This window comes from Crotalus tigris, unplaced genomic scaffold, assembly GCF_016545835.1.
Source record: "Crotalus tigris isolate CLP2741 ecotype Arizona unplaced genomic scaffold, ASM1654583v1 scf7180000024293.1627790, whole genome shotgun sequence".
NCBI lineage: Eukaryota > Metazoa > Chordata > Lepidosauria > Squamata > Viperidae > Crotalus > Crotalus tigris.
The window spans coordinates 858415-877728 of record NW_024100466.1 but is presented as its reverse complement, the minus strand read 5'-3'; the positions used below and the strand labels follow the sequence as shown (position 1 = coordinate 877728).

At 48.0% G+C, this 19314-nt stretch overlaps 1 protein-coding gene across 3 annotated transcripts in view; it reads right to left on the bottom strand.

The window, feature by feature from the left end:
- Positions 1-1872: 1872 nt before the first annotated feature.
- Positions 1873-19314, bottom strand: part of LOC120299364 (hexokinase-2-like) — a 31972-nt gene continuing 14530 nt past the window's right edge. Inside the window, exons 5-18 of one of the 3 annotated variants that reach the window (XM_039324136.1) lie at positions 18392-18487; positions 14843-14942; positions 14425-14608; positions 13189-13344; positions 11841-12074; positions 10211-10515; positions 9527-9675; positions 8280-8399; positions 7351-7446; positions 7032-7131; positions 6207-6390; positions 5695-5850; positions 4226-4459; positions 1873-3591 (exon numbers count right to left, since the gene is read on the bottom strand). In XM_039324136.1, the coding sequence (XP_039180070.1) occupies positions 3447-3591; positions 4226-4459; positions 5695-5850; positions 6207-6390; positions 7032-7131; positions 7351-7446; positions 8280-8399; positions 9527-9675; positions 10211-10515; positions 11841-12074; positions 13189-13344; positions 14425-14608; positions 14843-14942; positions 18392-18487 (2259 nt within the window). In that variant the 3' untranslated portion in view covers positions 1873-3446. The remainder of the gene's footprint in view (positions 3592-4225; positions 4460-5694; positions 5851-6206; positions 6391-7031; positions 7132-7350; positions 7447-8279; positions 8400-9526; positions 9676-10210; positions 10516-11840; positions 12075-13188; positions 13345-14424; positions 14609-14842; positions 14943-18391; positions 18488-19314) is intronic. The other 2 variants (XM_039324137.1, XM_039324138.1) reach the window with 2 other exon arrangements.

Sequence of the window (19314 nt, the reverse complement as noted above, 5' to 3'; positions counted from 1 at the left end):
ATTTTGACTGTCGTCGCCATTTCAGATGCAAAGTAGGAGAAACTGGGGGCCCCAGAGCTGTCCTGCTCCCCATCTCCTGAGAAGCTGTGCCGTGAAATGACATTCATCTGCTCGTGCAGCTTCTAAAAGCAGAGCTTGCCAATATGGAAGTGAGACTCCCACTCAGCAGAGTCAATGTTTTCTCTGCTTGGGAAGGGGAGGGGAGGGGGGAGAATGGGGAGGGAAAGGGAGCTGTTCTTTCAAGCTTCGTGCCCGTGTCAAACGTTGAGGATACATTGAATGCTTGTTTGCAGCGGTTCCATTCCGAGCCTGCCTCTGGGGATATGAGAAGACTCTCTCTCATAGAAACAAGCACCGTCAAATATACAGCTCAGCTTCTTTGATGCACAGCATCAAATGACCAAAAGGAGGGTGCAGAATTCCCCCACAACGCAGGCAGGCTCCAGAGATGCCCCCCTCCCGCGGCTCCAGCCGGCAGAGCTGATTCTGCTTTGCACTGTGGAATTGGTGGTGCTGAGGACCAGCACCCTCTCTGCCCCCGATGGCAGCCGTGGGCCACCAAGGGAGAAAGAGAAAGAAGTTGTAGGAGACCCGTTTGGGTCTCTGGTGTCCAAAATCAGGAGTCCGGTGACACTTCCCCAACCAACAAGGAGGCATCAGCTGCCAGAAGCTACAGTCATCCGATGCTCAGAGGGGCTACATCATCAGGACACGGGATGAACTGCAGCTTTTTAAAAACGTGTTATGTCTGAAAAGCTGCCACCAGATTCCTTCAGAGAGATGGGAAAAATTCCTCCAGGGTGAAAAATATACATCTCTATGCAAATCAATCCTAGAAGTTCTTGAAAATTATATTAGGCTGGGACCCGCACTAGCCATTTGATTATATTGGGTTGGCCAGAAAGGCTTTTGGGGGCTGCAAGAAAATAGCCCTATAGGCAGCAGGCAGGAAAGTAGGCATCCAAATTTTGGCAAGGTGCCCATGCCCATCATGCTTGAGGGTGAACACCACTTTGAAATTAAAGATATTTAATGCTTTTCTGTTTGTTGATGTGACTTTTTTAGTGATATTTGGTGTTTCTTTGCTAGGTGTCTGGATGTTTTCTTTGAGGGGGAGGTTGTGGGCTGCTTCTGATTGGGTTAGATTGGGCAGTAGGGGGTTGTTAGATGTCTGCTGCTGCTTCCTTTGAGTATTGTGTTTCCTTCTATGTGTGACATACCTCCATTTGTCTTCCTCCAAGGGTTTATCAGCAGGGTCAGATCCTCTGGGAGTTATTTTTTCACTGTTTGGTTCGGTTTGGGTAGAGCTTTCTTGTGTAGGTTGGAGTTTGGCTAGAGTTGCTTCTAGAACCTACTTTTTCCTCTAGTATTTCACATAGTTTACACTTAATGCATGTATAATTGGGGTGTTCTTTGGGCATAAGCACATACATGGAACATGTATTGCATACCACAATATCCATCGCCTGTGCCATGAATGTTATTTGAAATCCCTTTTATGGTTGGTGGATGTGCTTTGCTGTTAGCCATGCTTCTACCTTCTCTGTTCTAGGCCAGTGGCAAAAGGCCACATCGCACTGAAACCAGCCATTTGCCGCCATGCACATCACACCCAATGCCACTGCCATGAGGCCACAGAACAAGCTGGGTAAGGAACCAGTATACCGGTACCGTGGTCAGATTCCTCCCTCCCCCATTGGCTTTGCCTCGGCACAGAGGCAGTGGCACATCCACCCCCCCACACACACACTACTTTGTGTCTATGGTGAAGCCAGATAGAATCGGCGGCAGGCCATCCGTGCAGGCCCTTAAGTAGATAAAACTTAATATTTGTCCCAACACAAATGTTCATTTGGTCTTTTCCACACAGGCTGTTTGGAGTGGTTCCTCTTTATTGCAAGATTGAAGCTTTCCTAAAATAGTCAATCATTTTAAATGCTTAAAAGAATAGGAAGTGTATTTTTAAATGGAATATTTCCTTGAACATTTCTGTTTCAGTTATCCAAGCTATAAATATAAATATATACACATGGAGATAAAAAAAATAGTAGAAATAATTTCTCTTCAAAATGACCAAATGTACTGATCAAAATGCAGTGGACGTCCCAGGCAAAGGCTGACTCCTGTGAACTAGACCTTCTGCCATAAAAGGAGCTCTTGGGGGGGGCTCTTTCTCGCTCTTGGTCTATGAGGAAAGCAGCCTCCCCCCCCCCCGTTGGACTCAGAACTAGAAGGTGAGCTTGTCACTTGCAGGAGGCTGTGGAAAGCCGAGAGGGGAGTCTGCCATCCCAGCTGCCCACCTGGCTTTTCGGAGGCTGCTTCCCTGCAGCAGACTCCCTCAGAAGCCAACGGTTTCCCCACCTTCGCCCTCAAAACTTCAACATGCACTTGAGGCTCCAAAGAAACAGGTGGTGAAGGGGCTTCCCTTCCCCCCACAGAAGGACCCGGGGGGCTGTCTAGCCCCAAACCTGGCAGAGGCGAAAACTCAAGAAAGCAGATTCAGAGAGGGCTGCAAACTGACTGGATTGGCTGAGAAATGTCCAGGGCCTCTCCTGCAGCTGATGGGGAAGGGGCTTGTGGTTTGCAACAGCTCAGGTGCTCCCAGAGCACAACAGCAAGGCCCACAATTAGCTGGCATGATGGGATCTCCGCCTGGTGTTCTCGTTTTCATGTTTCATGGAGCAGTCTTGGAAAGGGGCCTTTTCCTCCTCAACCCCTCAAGAATTTTTGGACAGAAAACCTGCTGTAAACCTTCCTCTCTGCCCTTTTCCCCTCCCCTCCCCAACGTCTCTCTAGCTAGAGAACCAAGAAGCTGGTTTTCAAGTTGTGAGGGAAAATGGAGAGGCCCAGGGAGAGTCTCCCTCCCTCTCAGATGGGGTCACCACAGTCCTTTGCAAGGACCCTTCAGATTGATGGGGGTGGGATTTGTTTGCAGCAGAGAAAAGCAGCCAGGCCACTGACGCTTGGCCACACCAGCTCTGGATGGAGCAGGCAGCTTCTCGGCCTCCTGGGATGTCGGCTCACTCAAATCCCCGGAGCTTACCTCAAGAATCATGATTGCAGAACATCCCTGCTCTCCTAACGCCAACACTTGCTATCCTACTAAACATGTTTAAGTTGCAATATAAGTAGATTCACTGCCTTTAGTGGAAATGGGTGTGCTTTTGCTATGCTCTGGTCTGGGCCTAGCTCAGGGCCAGGCGCTTCAGATCTGACACGGCCATGGGGTGGTCAGAGACTGCGAAGGACACTGAACAGCCATTAGAGATCAGCTGGAAGAAGAAGCCCCTATCCTACAGGGAGACTCCTTATCCATGTGCAAAGGACCCAGCCCGGATGGGGTCCACCAGGAACAATTTTGGAAGACACAAGGATTCTGTCCGGAGTGGTCTGGAGACTGGGCAGGGAGGGAGGAGCAGCCACACCTGGATGTTTGGGGGGCCCTCTCAGTGCTGGCCAGCATCCCGCATCCGACATGCTACCGCAGTGATAAGGGCCGCCCCCTTCCCGCTGCCGTCCTCGGACTGAAGGAAGGTCACCTCACACTTGGGCGAAAGCTGCTTCACGGTTTCCTGCATCACCTCAGAGAAGCTGCAGAGAGAGCAGAAAGGAACAGGACGACAGTCATCTGACTTTTTTCTCTCCCTGTCATCTCGTTCCCCTCTGCCTTTGGGCCTTTTTCACTTTCATTTGTCTTTCTTGGCCTTGCAACAAACATGCCAGCAATCCTCAGTTTTTAACTTTTCTAAAAGTTATTTCTGGGGCTGCTTTAGAGATTTATTCTCAAATATTTAAGGAAATAGAGATCCAATAACTGCACCTCTTGTTGCGGCAAATCCTGTGCAATCACGTTACAGAATGACACACCAGGCTACACTGTGCAGGACCATGCTTGCAAAAATGTGAAGGATGCCTCCGTGCAAATGGCAGAAGATGCTGGGACCAATTTGTGCAGCAGAAAGCCATCTAGATCTATTCTACCCTCCCCTCCCCTCCCCTCCCCTCCCCTTTCTCCTTTTCATCTCGTGCAGTGGTTATTTTAGGTCAGTATTGCTCAGCTGTGGCAACTTTAAGAAGCGTGGACTTCAACTCCCAGAATTCCCCAGCCAGTATTCTCAGAACTGAACAAATGCTTGGTTTATGCATCTTAAAAAGATGCCAAGTTTTGAGAAACACTGCTTAGGGCCCCAAACCTCCTCTCCCCAGGCCAAGCAGAGAAACCTACTGAGGATGGAGTTTGTAGAGGGTCCCATCCACACCCACGGTGACCTTAAGGAAATCCAACTCTCGATTCTCTCGGATCTTGTCCACTACTGCGGCCACTCCTGCCCCACACAGCTGAGCAGCACGTTTAGCGATCACAGTGCACACCTCCTTCACAATGATGCTGTCGTCACATGTGCTCTTCAGACCAAGCTCCTGGAGGATGTGCCGGACCTGAAGCAGCGCCAGGCGATCACTGGGGGCACAAGATGGGGCACATAGGCTTAGGAATTGGGTGGGGAGGAGAGGCAAGTCTTGTCCATTCTGCTGGAATGGGCCTGGCCTGAGGTAGCAAGTAAGGATGACGACTTCTATGGAGATATGCAGCAATCGTCACCTGGGTAAGAGGCTGAACACACTTTAAGTCCAGTTCAGGAAGAGAACATTTGGAAGGGGCTCAAATACCACCCTAATTCACAGGAATGGAAGAAGGGGGAGATGGCCCAGCACAATCAGACTTGCATTCTGTTGTTAGTCCATCTCAATAAAAGTGGTTTGAGTTTTCTTGTTCTGGCCTACTTGGTGGGGCTGGTAATGCTCCCATCATTATTCTGACACAAAACGAGTATTTGTCTTCAGAAGGACCCTCTTTTGCCCTGGCTTCAATTAGGGCTGGGATGCAAAGACGTTCTGAACCTCTATCTAAAATGGAGCCCAATGGAAATTCCAAGGGGCGACTAAGATAAAAACAATCTTCAGTTACTTCTCAGTTCATTTATGATGATTCTGAAAGTTTAGCAACTCGGCAACCCAGAATATTTTATTGCAGATTCATCTGCCCTTCTTTCAAAGAACTGCTATGGGCCTCTACCTGGTTAATGACTTCTTTTCACAGAAAATAAGCCAATTAATGCTCTTGTAATGCTTGTCTTGTTGTGTATGTCTGTGAGAGGTTATATATGTACTTTTTGCATGTTTGCTTTACACAAAGAATATATAGCAAAAGAAAGTCACACTATCTTTTCCACCTCACATTGGAAGAAAACATCAATAAGAATTATGCGTGTTCATTGCATGATGCAAATACTACACAACATACAGAGCTGAGGCTCTGCTACAATTCCACTTCAACTTTAGGACCAGAATACAACTGCTCCCATGGAAATACCGCACCAACCTTTTCCAAATTGGCTGGGTCAGATGTTATGGAATTTGTAGTCTGAGAAACTATCTGGTGATTGGGAAAGGCTATAGAAGGGGAAGCAAACCTGGCCACTAGGAGGCAGTAGTCATTCTGAAGACATTCTGAAGGAAGAAGCTGAACCCTCTTTTTGCTTGTCCCATAATAAACAAGAATTTAGGCTTTCCAGGAGAACCCAAGGAAGGTCCAAGAAGGGGAAGATGCAGACAGCCATTTCTGCCTCCCTTTCTCTGCTTGTGGTCAGTGGAGATTCTGGCCCCAGATCCTGTTCAGATCTGACCTGATCTCACCTCTCAATTTGAGACAGGAACTTGGTTTTAAAGATCCCCTTGGTCTTTAGCCGTTCAGAGATTCTCCCACGGAAGAGCAGTCCTCGCTTGGTGAAATCGATCAGGATATTGCGAACAATTTCTCCCAGGTACATCCCACTGATCATCTTCTCAAATCTGAAATGTTGGGAGGGAGAATAAGGTTGTGAACACTCAAGGAAACTAACCCACATGCTAAACTTGGGTTAATGAAACCTCATTACTGCTCAACAACAAATAATGCCCAGCTAAATAAACTACATTGTAGTCTAGACTAGGACCCTGTTTGCATAACATGCTCTGACAATGGCTGGGTCCCTCCCAAAAGTGGAACCAATCCCATTTCATTAGAATATAGGCGTGTTACGGGAATCCAGCAAGGACGGGTGCAGATAGATCAGGGATAGTGGATCCCATTACTCATACACTCCTCTGTGCCTGCTAAACCTGGAGGAAAACAAAGGCCCAGGGAGAGCTTCCCCAAGTTCACCCACCGTTGCTTTCCAGGGTTGAGGGAATTCTCATCCACAATGGCGTCAAACCCTGTCCAGAACGCCTCCAAACAGCCGTTGTCCCCAAAGGCCCCCCACTCCATAGTGACACACATTCTGCCTTTGTCCCCGGCCACCAGCTCCACATTCCTCATCTCCTCCATGTAGCAGGCATTGGTGCCAGTTCCTGGGAAAGCAACAGGAGAGGGTCTTAAGAGGCCAAAGAAACAGCTTCCACTTTTTGATGAAGAGGCAGAAGGTAGAAAGTGACATGGACCAAAGGATCAAACTTGTCAATTGACTCCATCACCAAGAACAACAGCAACAGAAACTCCTATTGCTACAGAGGTCAACTGCAGAGGTACAGCAGTTGTTGTATAAGCACACAACACATCCCAACCACATGGTTGAGAGTCTACAAGCCCTGGGAGGAAGGAAAAAAATTAGGACCGAAGACTCCTGGGCAGCATCTTCAGCCTAGCTTCCACCAGGCAAATGTACCACAAAGTTCTGAGAGTTGGATTTTGTTTTATTGTTTTGTATATTAATTTGATTATCATTAAGTTGCTAAATAAGATGAAGCCTACAAACCTCTGGATTCAGGAGCCAGAGTGGGGCTGAGCATCACCTCCCACAACAGGAGGTTCAGCACAGCTCTGCTTCTTGCCTGCAGCCACTTCATCCGAACAGAAGGAGACAATATGTCTCCAGCTGGTTGGCTTCATTTGTGAAGAAGGTGGGCCATGGATGATGTTCTTGGGATGGAAGAGGGCAGAATCCCCTCCATCAATTACATTGCTGCTTTAACAACCAAGGTTGGGTGCTTACCAACAATAAGTCCCACTTCACAAAGAGGGTCTTCATACCCACAACTCATCATGGTGCCCACTGTGTCATTCACCAAAGCTACCACATCCAGTTCAAACTCCTAAGGAGAAGAAAGAAAAAGAGTTTTGGCCTGCAGTCTTTTCTATGAGGGAACAGGAAACCACCCCAATGTAAAAAGGAATTAGAAATCAAAATTAGTCAACCTCAGTCCACATTAAGAGTATTCCAAATATCACTCCTTTGGTTTTGTTTCAAGCCAAGTGTTTCTCTCCAAAATGGATCAATTTTGTAATTAGAAACGCCTATTTCAGAGATATACCTTTCTTCTGAGCATGGCTTCCTTCAGCAGTCCTACGACATTTTCTCCTTCACAGCCAGAAGCACTGAATCCCTTGGTCCACTGCAGGAGAATGCCCTGGGAAAAGAGGAATGCAGAAATCAGCTCCCATCTCAGAGTCAACTAGTAATTACTGGCCTCAGGTTAAGCGACCAGCTCAAATCTATCCAACTTATTTTAAAACATGCAAATGCTCTAAACAGCTACAAGTTTAATAAGCAAACAAAGCAAAGTTATGTGTTTCTAGCTACCATGTCACACAGAGTTCTCTGTTTGACCCAGCAGAGCTCCTGCACTTGCCAAAGGAGAATCTTGCAGCACATCCACACCTGCCTTGAAAAATCCCCCCTCTGCATCTCTGGGTAACTCAAGTTTTTGGAAAGACATAATACACAAGGTGGATGGGAAATGTTCACGCTCGGGGCCAGATCTCCTTCCTTGCTTCCATCAGCTATTTCAACTACCCTCAGGAATCCAAGGTTTGCCTCATACTAATTCACGGCCAATTGATCAAGCCATCTTGCAGGGTTAACATTGTGCTGAAATACAAACCAAACAGCAACCACCATCCCGGGGCCTTCTCAACATGGCTCCTTCCTTGCTGGTTTTAGGAAAGCTATCAAAAAAGGCTTATTCCAACAGCCCTTGGATTGCACATCAGTTTCTCAGACCCCCAGGCAGTGGAGGGGGAGGGGGGCAGGTGTCTGAATCAATTAATTGACTAACCTTCCTGGTGTTCTCTTGACCCATTCTAAGGTTATAGGTACCTTTTGCTTTCATTGCTTTTTAACCCAACTTAATACCTTGAGCTGCCTGGTGCTGTTCGCCATGGGAGCTGCCCAGAAGCTTAGCAGCACACACACACACACATACACACACAGACAATTTGAAAGCAGCAGGAGAAGACATACCTCATCAAGTTTGTTTTGCTGACAAGGGAAAGAGAAGGTAAACCCTAGGGGAAGCGAAGCGCCCTTCATCCCCATGTACTCCAGGAAGTCCGAAATGCAGTTAACGATGTGATCAAATAGCTGCAGGGAGAAACAAGGGGCGGAGCTGCGAACCTTCAACCCCCAGAATTCCCCAGGCAGCCCCCACAAGGGAAGGACGGTTGCATTTTCCAGAAGAAACCCAGCATGGCAGGGGTCAAACAGGACTTTTCACAGAATAACGGAATTGGAAGGGACCTTACTCAAGCAGGAGACCCTATACCATTCTAGACAAATGGCTGACCAGTCCCTTCTTAAAACCTGCAGTGATGGAACACTCACAACCAATCCTTAGTTCTAGGTTGGTTCTCTCCATGATTAGTTTCCATCCATTGCTTCTTGTCCTGCCTTCAGGTGCTTTGGAGAAGAGCTTGACTCCCTCTTCTTTGGGGCAGCCCCTGAGATATTGGAACATGCCTATCATGCCTCCCCTGGTCCTTTTCACTAGACTAGACATACCCAGTTCCTGGAACCCTTCTTCATATGTTTTAGCCTCCAGGTCTAATCATCTTTGCCGCTCTTTTCTGCACTCTTGCCAGATCACCAACATCTTTTTTATAATATAGTGACCAAAGCTGGATGCAATATTCCAGGTGTGGTCTTACCAAGGTTTTATAAAGTAGTACTAGCACTTCTCGTGATCTTGATTCTATCTGTTAATGCAGCCTAGGATTGCATTGGCCTTTTCGGCAGCTACAGCACATTGCTGGCTCACATTTAAGTGATTGTCCACTAGGACTCCAAGACCTCTCTGACAGTTACTGCTATTGAGCCAGGTTTCACCTACTCTGTACCTGTGCATTTGGTTTTTCTTGCCTAAGCAAAACTTTACTTTTCTCACCACTGAATTTCATCCAATCATGTGACCACAGGAAAAATGTTTTACAATCCTCTGCAACACTCAGAGGTGCTTCATCGGTCATAAAGCACCTTCTCTGAGGCCATGATAATTTTGAATATTAGTTAAACAACCAAAGATTAAGAACTATCTGCTTGACTTTCATAATAGCTCTCACAGCTACCCCTGGCAGTAGGGCTGCTTCTCGGGTGCCTGAGAGCTGTTCCAGAGGCCCTTAAGCCAAAATGCCAGGACCCCTTTTAGCCCTTCTGGACTTGCTATGACTTCTCCATCCATTGAACCCCCTCCCACTCTTCCAAGGATCACTCACCTCCTCTCCTGTTCCTTGCATAATATCTTCTGAAATTGTGTAGATCTTGTTGTGCATCTCCACACTGCGCCGCATCCCATTTCGTATGCGCACCAGAAGCACACGGAAGTTGGTGCCCCCCAGGTCCAAGGCCAGGAAGTCTCCTTTTTCTGAAACCAAAATCCAGCTCCTTTTACATATGCCATAGATGCACCAAAACATCAGAACTTCTATGCCTCGTTCTGCAAAACCCAGAAGTTACCACAATGATGGAGGTGGTGGTAAAAGAGGAGGAGGAGGAGGAGGAGGAGAAGATCAACAAAATCCTTAGATGTTGTTCTTCACAATGATGCCCTCCAGATGCACTGACAGCAGCACCTTGCAAAACACTCAGAGAGGATGGCATGGTGATGTTACTGGGAATGATAATCTGGAAGGCACGTTGCGAGAGGGAACAGAGGGAACACCCTAGGGCTGCTTTCACACTGGTCCAACTGGGTTACCAGCATTCCGATAGCCCTGCACAGGCATCAGGTTGATCTTGGTTTGGGTGGGGGGTTTTTTGTGTGTGGTTTACTACATGGGCATCTGGAGATTATGAAAGTTAGGTGTATTCTGCAATTTGCATCTGTCCCAACCAGGCTGTGGAATCCTGGCCACACCTTCTCCTGCTCCAGCCCAGTGGGCCTTCCTGGGCCTCCTTACCTGTCCCATCCGGAGTGGCACACACATAGGTGGGCAACATCTTCACCGTGGCCTTGGCGTGCGTCTCCTGGGCCAGGCCCAACCCCATCTCTCGCTGCATCCTCCTCTTCACCTCCAGCAGCTGCTGGGGGCCCAATCGGAGAGGGCGGAGGATTTTCTGGCGGGCCTCATGCTGGGCAGTCAGCCGATATGCCACCGCCGTCACCATGGCAGCTCCCTTGCCGCTTCCATCTTCTGAGCGGACAAATCGGATTTCATGGCCAGACAGGAGGCGACGTACCACTTTGTGAAGGCGGTGTGCAAAACTATGTGGGACAAAGATGGAGCAGAGGACTGTTGCAGAACACCCAGCAGAAATCTGTCTTTGCTACCAGCTGGAGCAAAGGGGAGGATTTTGATAGGATTGTGCAGCTGCTCAGAGACGCCCTTTTCAGTCTTGCACGCTCGTGTTTAAAAGATTGTGAGATATGGATATGACAGCCACGCGGTCTATTTCTGCATGAAATTATATGGGCTACTCCTACCCATAACAGTCTCCACACTCAGCCAAGGAACTACCGAGTCTGAAGCAGGCAGGCCAGAGCAGAACCTGGGCCCTCCCCAAGGCAGGGGCCCTGGCATCATGTCTTTGGCAACAAGGGCAGTGATGGCAAAAGAAACCCACGTGGCCAGATACTTTCAAAAGGATCACAAACTGGCATCTTCTTTGTCTACACAACACTTTTCCATCACAAGCATTGTCCAGACAACAGAATCACACCAGGTCGCAAACCATGATAAAGATCCAGATAGTAAACAATTATGAGGGCCAATAATGGTGGATTAATACTTTTAAAATGTCTCCACCAACTACACCTTTTGGAAACTGAATTGCCGTTCTGAATTACTAGTTAATCCTCGCCTGGCCCTCCTTCAGCAATGATTCAGAGTTATGGTGCTGCTGAATGAGGGGACTTATATGACCACTCTGCAAAGTTGTGATGGTTGCAGCCTCCCCGTGGTCACAGGATCACCGTCTGCAACTTTCAGTGCCAGCTTCCCACAAGCAAAGTCGGTGGGAAAACCAGCAGCCTCCTCCGGTTTTTCGCCTCACTCCGTGGCGACTGCCAACACGCACCCACCCACCCTGGCCCGCCTCTTCCTCTGTCTTGTTCACATGAAGTCCTCGCTTAATAACCCACGTGGTCCTGACATTTTGACAGCAACCAGGACTGCTGGGATGGCCAACACTAAGCAAGGTGCTCAAGTGGCCAAATGGGTAATGATGGAAATTCCAATTGCCATCATAGCCAGAGGACTATCTGTAACTTGCCTAACGTGCAAAAAGAAAATTTGGCAGGCAACTAAGGGGTACTCGGTTCAATTTATTAAACCTTTAAAATTTTAAAACTAATCGCACATGCGGTACCCAAATCCGTCAGTGATTCCCTTTTTTGAAGGGAGGGAGGGAGGAAAAAGGAAGGAAAGAAGAAAGGAATTTGGCTCCTAGAATGCAAAGCACCCACCTTCCGCAAAATCCTCCTCCTAAAGAATGCCCCCAGCCCTCAAATGGCGCCCCCTGCTGCCAGCTACAACGCGCTGCTTCCGCCCACTCAGAACCTCCCCAGCTGGGTCTCCGAAGCCCACTTACTGAGGGTGCTTTTTGTAGACGGTGCCATCCACCCCGACGGTGGTGCGCAGCCAATCGACCCCCCTGTTCTCCTTCAGGCGGTGGAGCACAGCAGCCAGGGCAGCCCCACAAAGGTTTGCCGAGCGGGTGGAGACAATCTGGCAGACGCGCTGGGTGGCCACACAGTCCTCGTAGGAAGGCTCCAGGCCCAGCTGTTTCAAGATCGTGCGGGTGTTCGAGATGCCTTCTTTCTCCCTGCAAGTTCAGAAAAGGAATGAGGCTAATACGTCCTTGCCAGCTGCAAGCCGCCCTTCCCTGGCGCTCCGCCTGCCTCCATCTCTGCCCAAATGGGGCGGTGAAATCCTGCAGCCTCCCCCCCCCCCGGGGACCTTTCCTCACTCAAGTCATTTTCAGCACTGCTCGGCTGCCACGCTAGACAGCCACTTGTCAGGATGGCTGGAGGATTCCTGCCCTGGGCAGGGATGGACTATTAATCTCCAAAGTCCCTTCTAACCCTTGGGGCCCATGGAAGGTCATCGGTCTGCACCTGCTTTTCCCAGCAAGTGGGTCCTCGGCATATCAGGCTCAGAGGATTCTTAGCTGTTTAGTTATTTGCCCGGTCTCTCTTCCAGCCTTCATTTAGGAATTCCAGGAAGGCTTAACCAGAATTCCTTCCTCCTTGTTTTCACTACAACAACCCTGTAAGGTAGGTTGGCCTGAGGAGAAGCCATTGACTTAATCCCCAAGGATCTTCAGGGGAAACTAGCTCTTAGCCCGTCACCTAAGCTACTATACCGCCTTGTCCCTCTGCGTCCCTGCTATGTCTGAACAGGCTGCGGCCCAAACCTCCACCTCATGCTGAACCCACCCAGTAGAATCTAATCAAAATGCTGGTTTCAGTGCAGATCAGTTAAAATGCTGCTAGAAGAAAAATGCAATACAAGAGAAGCAGACAAGCTTCCTATATACGTCTATTCTTATTTGGTATCCTATGATTATCACTGAGTGTTGCATATTATTATTTGTGATGCTTGTATCTTGTGATTATGATTGTGATTTATCACTTGTTGCTTGTTTGTACACTGAGAGCTTCTGCACTGGAGAAAAACTCCTTGGGTGTCCAATCACACAGGTCCAATAGAGAATTCTGTTCTGTTCTATACAAGAATGTCTTTCCTTAAATGGAGGGTGGCTCGTTCTGCTCGGAGTCTAGAGCCAGAAAGCCCAACTGTCTCAGCATCATTTCATACGGAGCCCTCCCAGGCTTTCTCTGGGTCATCCAAGGATGTGCTGCCCCTGGCTCTGGCTCCTCCCTGTGGGACAGATTCTTGAAAGGCCAAAGTGCTCCTGGCCCTGACCCGCCACTCACTTTTCGATGGCAGAGACGTATTTGGTCTCAAAGCAGTCCTTCTTCCTCAAGTCGTCAGGGATTCTCCCGTTGAAGAGAAGCTTCTCCTTGGCCATCTTCACCAGGATGAGCCTGACCAGCTCGCCCATGTACAGCCCACTGATCATCTTCTCAAACCTGCAACATGGGAGAGAAGGAGCAAGATTAGTAGATCAAAGATGTCAATAGATTTCAGATTATGGATTGCTCAACAAAACATGCCATTTCACGCATAGTGGACCCCATCGCACAGGTGTGGAAAATTAATGAGTAAATCATCATCTTGAAGGAAATGCAATGAGAATAATGTTTCATAAAACAAATGTTCCTATGCTATCCTAAAGTGGTTACATTCTGGGAAGATACAGTCATATATTTGATCTCCCACATTCTTCTGAATTAAATTTCCACATGAAAACTGGGAGCTGCAGAATGGAAACGGATCATCCATGCCCTTCCTTCTGCAAGGGGTCCTTCAGCCTTGGAAGTCCACTTTGGACCTGGAAAACCCCGAGGCCTGATCTAACTGGCCTCCTTGGACTGGAGGAGCTGCCGACTCAGCAGAGCCCCATGAGATGCCTTGGTAAGGCCACACTTGGAATACTGCATCCAGTTTTGGCCCCACGAGGTAAAAAAGATATTGAGACTCTAGAAAAAGTGCAGAGAAGAGCAACAAAGATGATCAGGGGCATGGAGGCTAAAACATATAAAGAACGGTTGCTGGAATTGGGGATGTCTAGTTTAATGAAGAGAAGGACCAAGGGTGACATGTTAGCAGTGTTCCAATATCTGAGGGGCTGCCCCCAAAGAAGAGGGAGTCAAGCGATTCTCCAAAACACCTGAGGGCAGAACATGAAGCAACAGATGGAAACTAATCAAGGAGAGAAGCAACCTGGAACTAAGAAGAAATTTCCTGACAGTTAGAACAATTAATCAGTGAAACAATTTGCCTCCAGAAGTTGGAAGTTTTTAAGAAGAGATTGGACAATCATTAGTCTGAAACGGTCTCCTGCCTGAGTTGGACTAGAAGACTAGGAAGGGACTAGGTCCCTTCCAATTTGATGATGATGATGATGACGATATCGCTGAATGCTCTCTGACTCTGGGTAAGACTGGAGCCGCTTCTGGCCTCTGGGCCAGGAGCCTGGAGAGAGACTGGCCTTGCCCAGAAGGTGTCTGTCAACAGCAAAGCCACCCAGGGGGAGACGTTCCACTTACAGCTGCTTGCCAGGATTCAGGGAGCCCATGTCAATCTCTTGGTCAAACTCTGTCCGGATATCCTTGAGGGATCCATCATCTCCAAAGGCTCCCCACTCCATGTTGATGCACATGCGGCCTTCGTCGCCCTCCACCATCTCTATATGGCGCATATCCTCCATGTAGCAAGCATTTGACCCAGAGCCTAGGAAGGGGGGAGGGAGAGAGGCAAGGCAGAAACTGAGAAGGCTCCAAGGCCGTGGGGATGGGCAACAAAGAAGCTCTCATCATAAAGCAGATGCCGTGAGCTGCAAAGTCTGAGAGGAAGGGGGCACAATCTGATGGGGCCAACATTTGTTTCTGCTTCTCGGTTGGCACAGACAAAGTAAGTGGGGAAGGGGACCTGCTTGCCCGTCTTATGCCCAAATGACTCCCTTACCAACAATAAGTCCAACTTCACAGTTCTGGTCGTCATAGCCACAGGTCATCATTGTCCCAACAGTGTCATTCACCACAGCTATAACATCAATTTCAAAGTCCTGTAATGCAGAAATTGGGAAATGAAGCAGTGAACGAGAGTCCCAGTTGGCTCAACAACTCTACACAATCCAGTTGATACCCAAGACTCCTCCTCCAGACCTTGGAAGCAAGGGCAGCGGAAGATGGGGCAGACCGGTATATTGTACAGGTAGCTCCCCTCTTTTCCAGGGTTTGGGGGCACTGGGTATGGCTAGTGTAGTGAAAAGGAGGAGATGGCTCCATAGAATAGCCATGTTCAAGTATTTCAGGGGTTGCCACAAGGAAGAGGGGGTCATGTACATTTAAGAAAAATTCCACATAGATAGGGCAGGCTAGAAATGTCAGTGCCCTCCTAACCATACCCAAGCGCTTCGAAGTTGTTGGCGATGTCATTTTGCTCTATGAGTTCATGGTGACCTAACCCTAACCCTAAGTGGAATTTTCCTCCAATGGGATTTTCCCATGTATTTTACCAGGAAACATAGATAGGGCAGGCTAGAAAAGTCAGTGCCCTCTTAACCATACCCAAGCGCTCCGAATTTGTTGGCGATGTCCATTTTGCTCTAGGAGTTCATGGTGACCTAACCCTAACCCTAAGTGGAATTTTCCTCCAATGGGATTTTCCCATGTATTTTACCAGGAAACATAGATAGGGCAGGCTAGAAAAGTCAGTGCCCTCCTAACCATACCCAAGCGCTTCGAATTTGTTGGCGATGTTCATTTTGCTCTATGAGTTCATGGTGACCTAACCCTAACCCTAAGTGGAATTTTCCTCCAATGGGATTTTCCCATGTATTTTACCAGGAAACATAGATAGGGCAGGCTAGAAAAGTCAGTGCCCTCCTAACCATACCCAAGCGCTCCGAATTTGTTGGCGATGTCCATTTTGCTCTATGAGTTCATGGCGACCTAACCCTAACCCTAAGTGGAATTTTCCTCCAATGGGATTTTCCCATGTATTTTACCAGGAAACATAGATAGGGCAGGCTAGAAAAGTCAGTGCCCTCCTAACCATACCCAAGCGCTCCGAATTTGTTGGCGATGTCCATTTTGCTCTATGAGTTCATGGCGACCTAACCCTAACCCTAAGTGGAATTTTCCTCCAATGGGATTTTCCCATGTATTTTACCAGGAAACATAGATAGGGCAGGCTAGAAAGTCAGTGCCCTCCTAACCATACCCAAGCGCTCCGAATTTGTTGGCGATGTCCATTTTGCTCTGAGTTCATGGCGACCTAACCCTAACCCTAAGTGGAATTTTCCTCCAATGGGATTTTCCCATGTATTTTACCAGGAAACATAGATAGGGCAGGCTAGAAATGTCAGTGCCCTCCTAACCATACCCAAGCGCTCCGAATTTGTTGGCGATGTCCATTTTGCTCTATGAGTTCATGGCGACCTAACCCTAACCCTAAGTGGAATTTTCCTCCAATGGGATTTTCCCATGTATTTTACCAGGAAACATAGATAGGGCCGGCTAGAAACGTCAGTGCCCTCCTAACCATACCCAAGCGCTCCGAATTTGTTGGCGATGTCCATTTTGCTCTAGGAGTTCATGGTGACCTAACCCTAACCCTAAGTGGAATTTTCCTCCAATGGGATTTTCCCATGTATTTTACAGGTAGATAGGGCAGGCTAGAAAAGGTCAGTGCCTCTGAAACCAACCCCAAGCACTCCGAATTGTTGGCGATGTCCCATTTGTCTAGTGAGTTCATGTGACCTAACCTAACCCTAAGGGATTCTCCAATGGGATTTCCCATGTATTTTACCAGGAAACATAGATAGGGCAGGCTAGAAAAGTCTGTGCCCTCCTAACCATACCCAAGCGCTCCGAATTTGTTGGCGATGTCCATTTTGCTCTATGAGTTCATGGCAACCTAACCCTAACCCTAAGTGGAATTTTCCTCCAATGGGATTTTCCCATGTATTTTACCAGGAAACATAGATAGGGCAGGCTAGAAATGTCAGTGCCCTCCTAACCATACCCAAGTGCTCCGAATTTGTTGGCGATGTCCATTTTGCTCTAGGAGTTCATGGTGACCTAACCCTAACCCTAAGTGGAATTTTCCTCCATTGGGATTTTCCCATGTATTTTACCAGGAAACATAGATAGGGCCGGCTAGAAACGTCAGTGCCCTCCTAACCATACCCAAGCGCTCCGAATTTGTTGGCGATGTCCATTTTGCTCTATGAGTTCATGGTGACCTAACCCTAACCCTAAGTGGAATTTTCCTCCAATGGGATTTTCCCATGTATTTTACCAGGAAACATAGATAGGGCAGGCTAGAAAAGTCAGTGCCCTCCTAACCATACCCAAGCGCTTCGAATTTGTTGGCGATGTTCATTTTGCTCTATGAGTTCATGGTGACCTAACCCTAACCCTAAGTGGAATTTTCCTCCAATGGGATTTTCCCATGTATTTTACCAGGAAACATAGATAGGGCAGGCTAGAAAAGTCAGTGCCCTCCTAACCATACCCAAGCGCTTCGAATTTGTTGGCGATGTCCATTTTGCTCTATGAGTTCATGGTGACCTAACCCTAACCCTAAGTGGAATTTTCCTCCAATGGGATTTTCCCATGTATTTTACCAGGAAACATAGATAGGGCAGGCTAGAAAAGTCTGTGCCCTCCTAACCATACCCAAGCGCTCCGAATTTGTTGGCGATGTCCATTTTGCTCTATGAGTTCATGGCGACCTAACCCTAACCCTAAGTGGAATTTTCCTCCAATGGGATTTTCCCATGTATTTCACCAGGAAACATAGATAGGGCAGGCTAGAAATGTCAGTGCCCTCCTAACCATACCCAAGCGCTCCGAATTTGTTGGCGATGTCCATTTTGCTCTATGAGTTCATGGCGACCTAACCCTAACCCTAAGTGGAATTTTCCTCCAATGGGATTTTCCCATGTATTTTACCAGGAAACATAGATAGGGCCGGCTAGAAACGTCAGTGCCCTCCTAACCATACCCAAGCGCTTCGAATTTGTTGGCGATGTTCATTTTGCTCTATGAGTTCATGGTGACCTAACCCTAACCCTAAGTGGAATTTTCCTCCAATGGGATTTTCCCATGTATTTTACCAGGAAACATAGATAGGGCCGGCTAGAAACGTCAGTGCCCTCCTAACCATACCCAAGCGCTCCGAATTTGTTGGCGATGTCCAAAATGGACATCGCCAACAAATTCAGAGTGATTGGGTATGGTTAGGAGGGCACTGACTTTTCTAGCCTGCCCTATCTATGTTTCCTGGTAAAATACATGGGAAAATCCCATTGGATGAGAATTTGGGTGGGCTGTTTTCACTCCATGAATGGCTTTCCCAAATTTTTCAAACAATTTTAAAGAAAACATACAACCATACTGAGTGACTATGGGAGGATTCTAGCACCAATGACCCTGTGATAGATCCTCGGGGATATCTAAGGCCTCCCTGGAACCTCAAGCTGGGAAAAGATCATGTTTTAATTACCCCTCGCTTCTTTATAGCTTCCCGTAACAGAGAAACCACGTCCTTTCCTTCCACACCACTGCACTTGAAACCTTTGGTCCATGTATCCAAGAAGCTCTGATGATAAAAAGGTAAAGCGACAAGAAATTAATCTTAACGTGACTATCTTACGGGGGTTCTGCTCCCCAAATCCTAGAGAGAATTTACTCTGACAGGGTTCCCCCCGTCCGAGAAGTGTGGACTTCAGTTCCCAGAACTCCTCAACCTGTACAGTTACTATCGAGAAATTTACATTGAGGATCCTGGGAGTTGAAGTCTACATATCTGGAGGAGGAGCTGTTCTTTAAACCATGGTTTAAACTATGACTGAATGTTTCTGGTGGACATTCATCAGTCTTTATTAAGTATTTCCTTTTATTTTTATTCTGCATATTTATTCTGTTGAATGTCACCCAGACTCTACAGATTGGGGCAGAATTAAAAAAAAAGTGAGAAAAAGAATAGTTCCCACTTTTAAATGGTCCTTGGTCTGGCTTCTCCTTCCTCCGTCCCTCCTCCTGCACCCCTTTCTGCCATCATCCACGTCGGATGACGTGTAGCAAAGCCTGGCATCTCCCAGGGGCCGAATGCCAAGCAGCGATTTTCCTCCCTTTCCTAGGCAGGCTCCACACTCCAAATGCCCCGGAGGGCCTTGGGAAGGGGGCCGTTTCCAGCACGCCTCCATTACTCTCTTTCAGCTTTGCGCTCCACCTGTTGGGTCCACAGCACCCTGAGGGAACAGCCGTCTGGTCAGCCTGGCATATTGCCCCACTCGCAGATCCCTGGCACAACCCATCAGCCGGTGGTGAAAGAAGAGACTGATCAGGGAGGTCCGGTGAGGGGCCGTGCCCACCTCAGTCCCTACCAGCCATAAGGATCCCCTCCCGATCTCGCCCAGTTCTGCC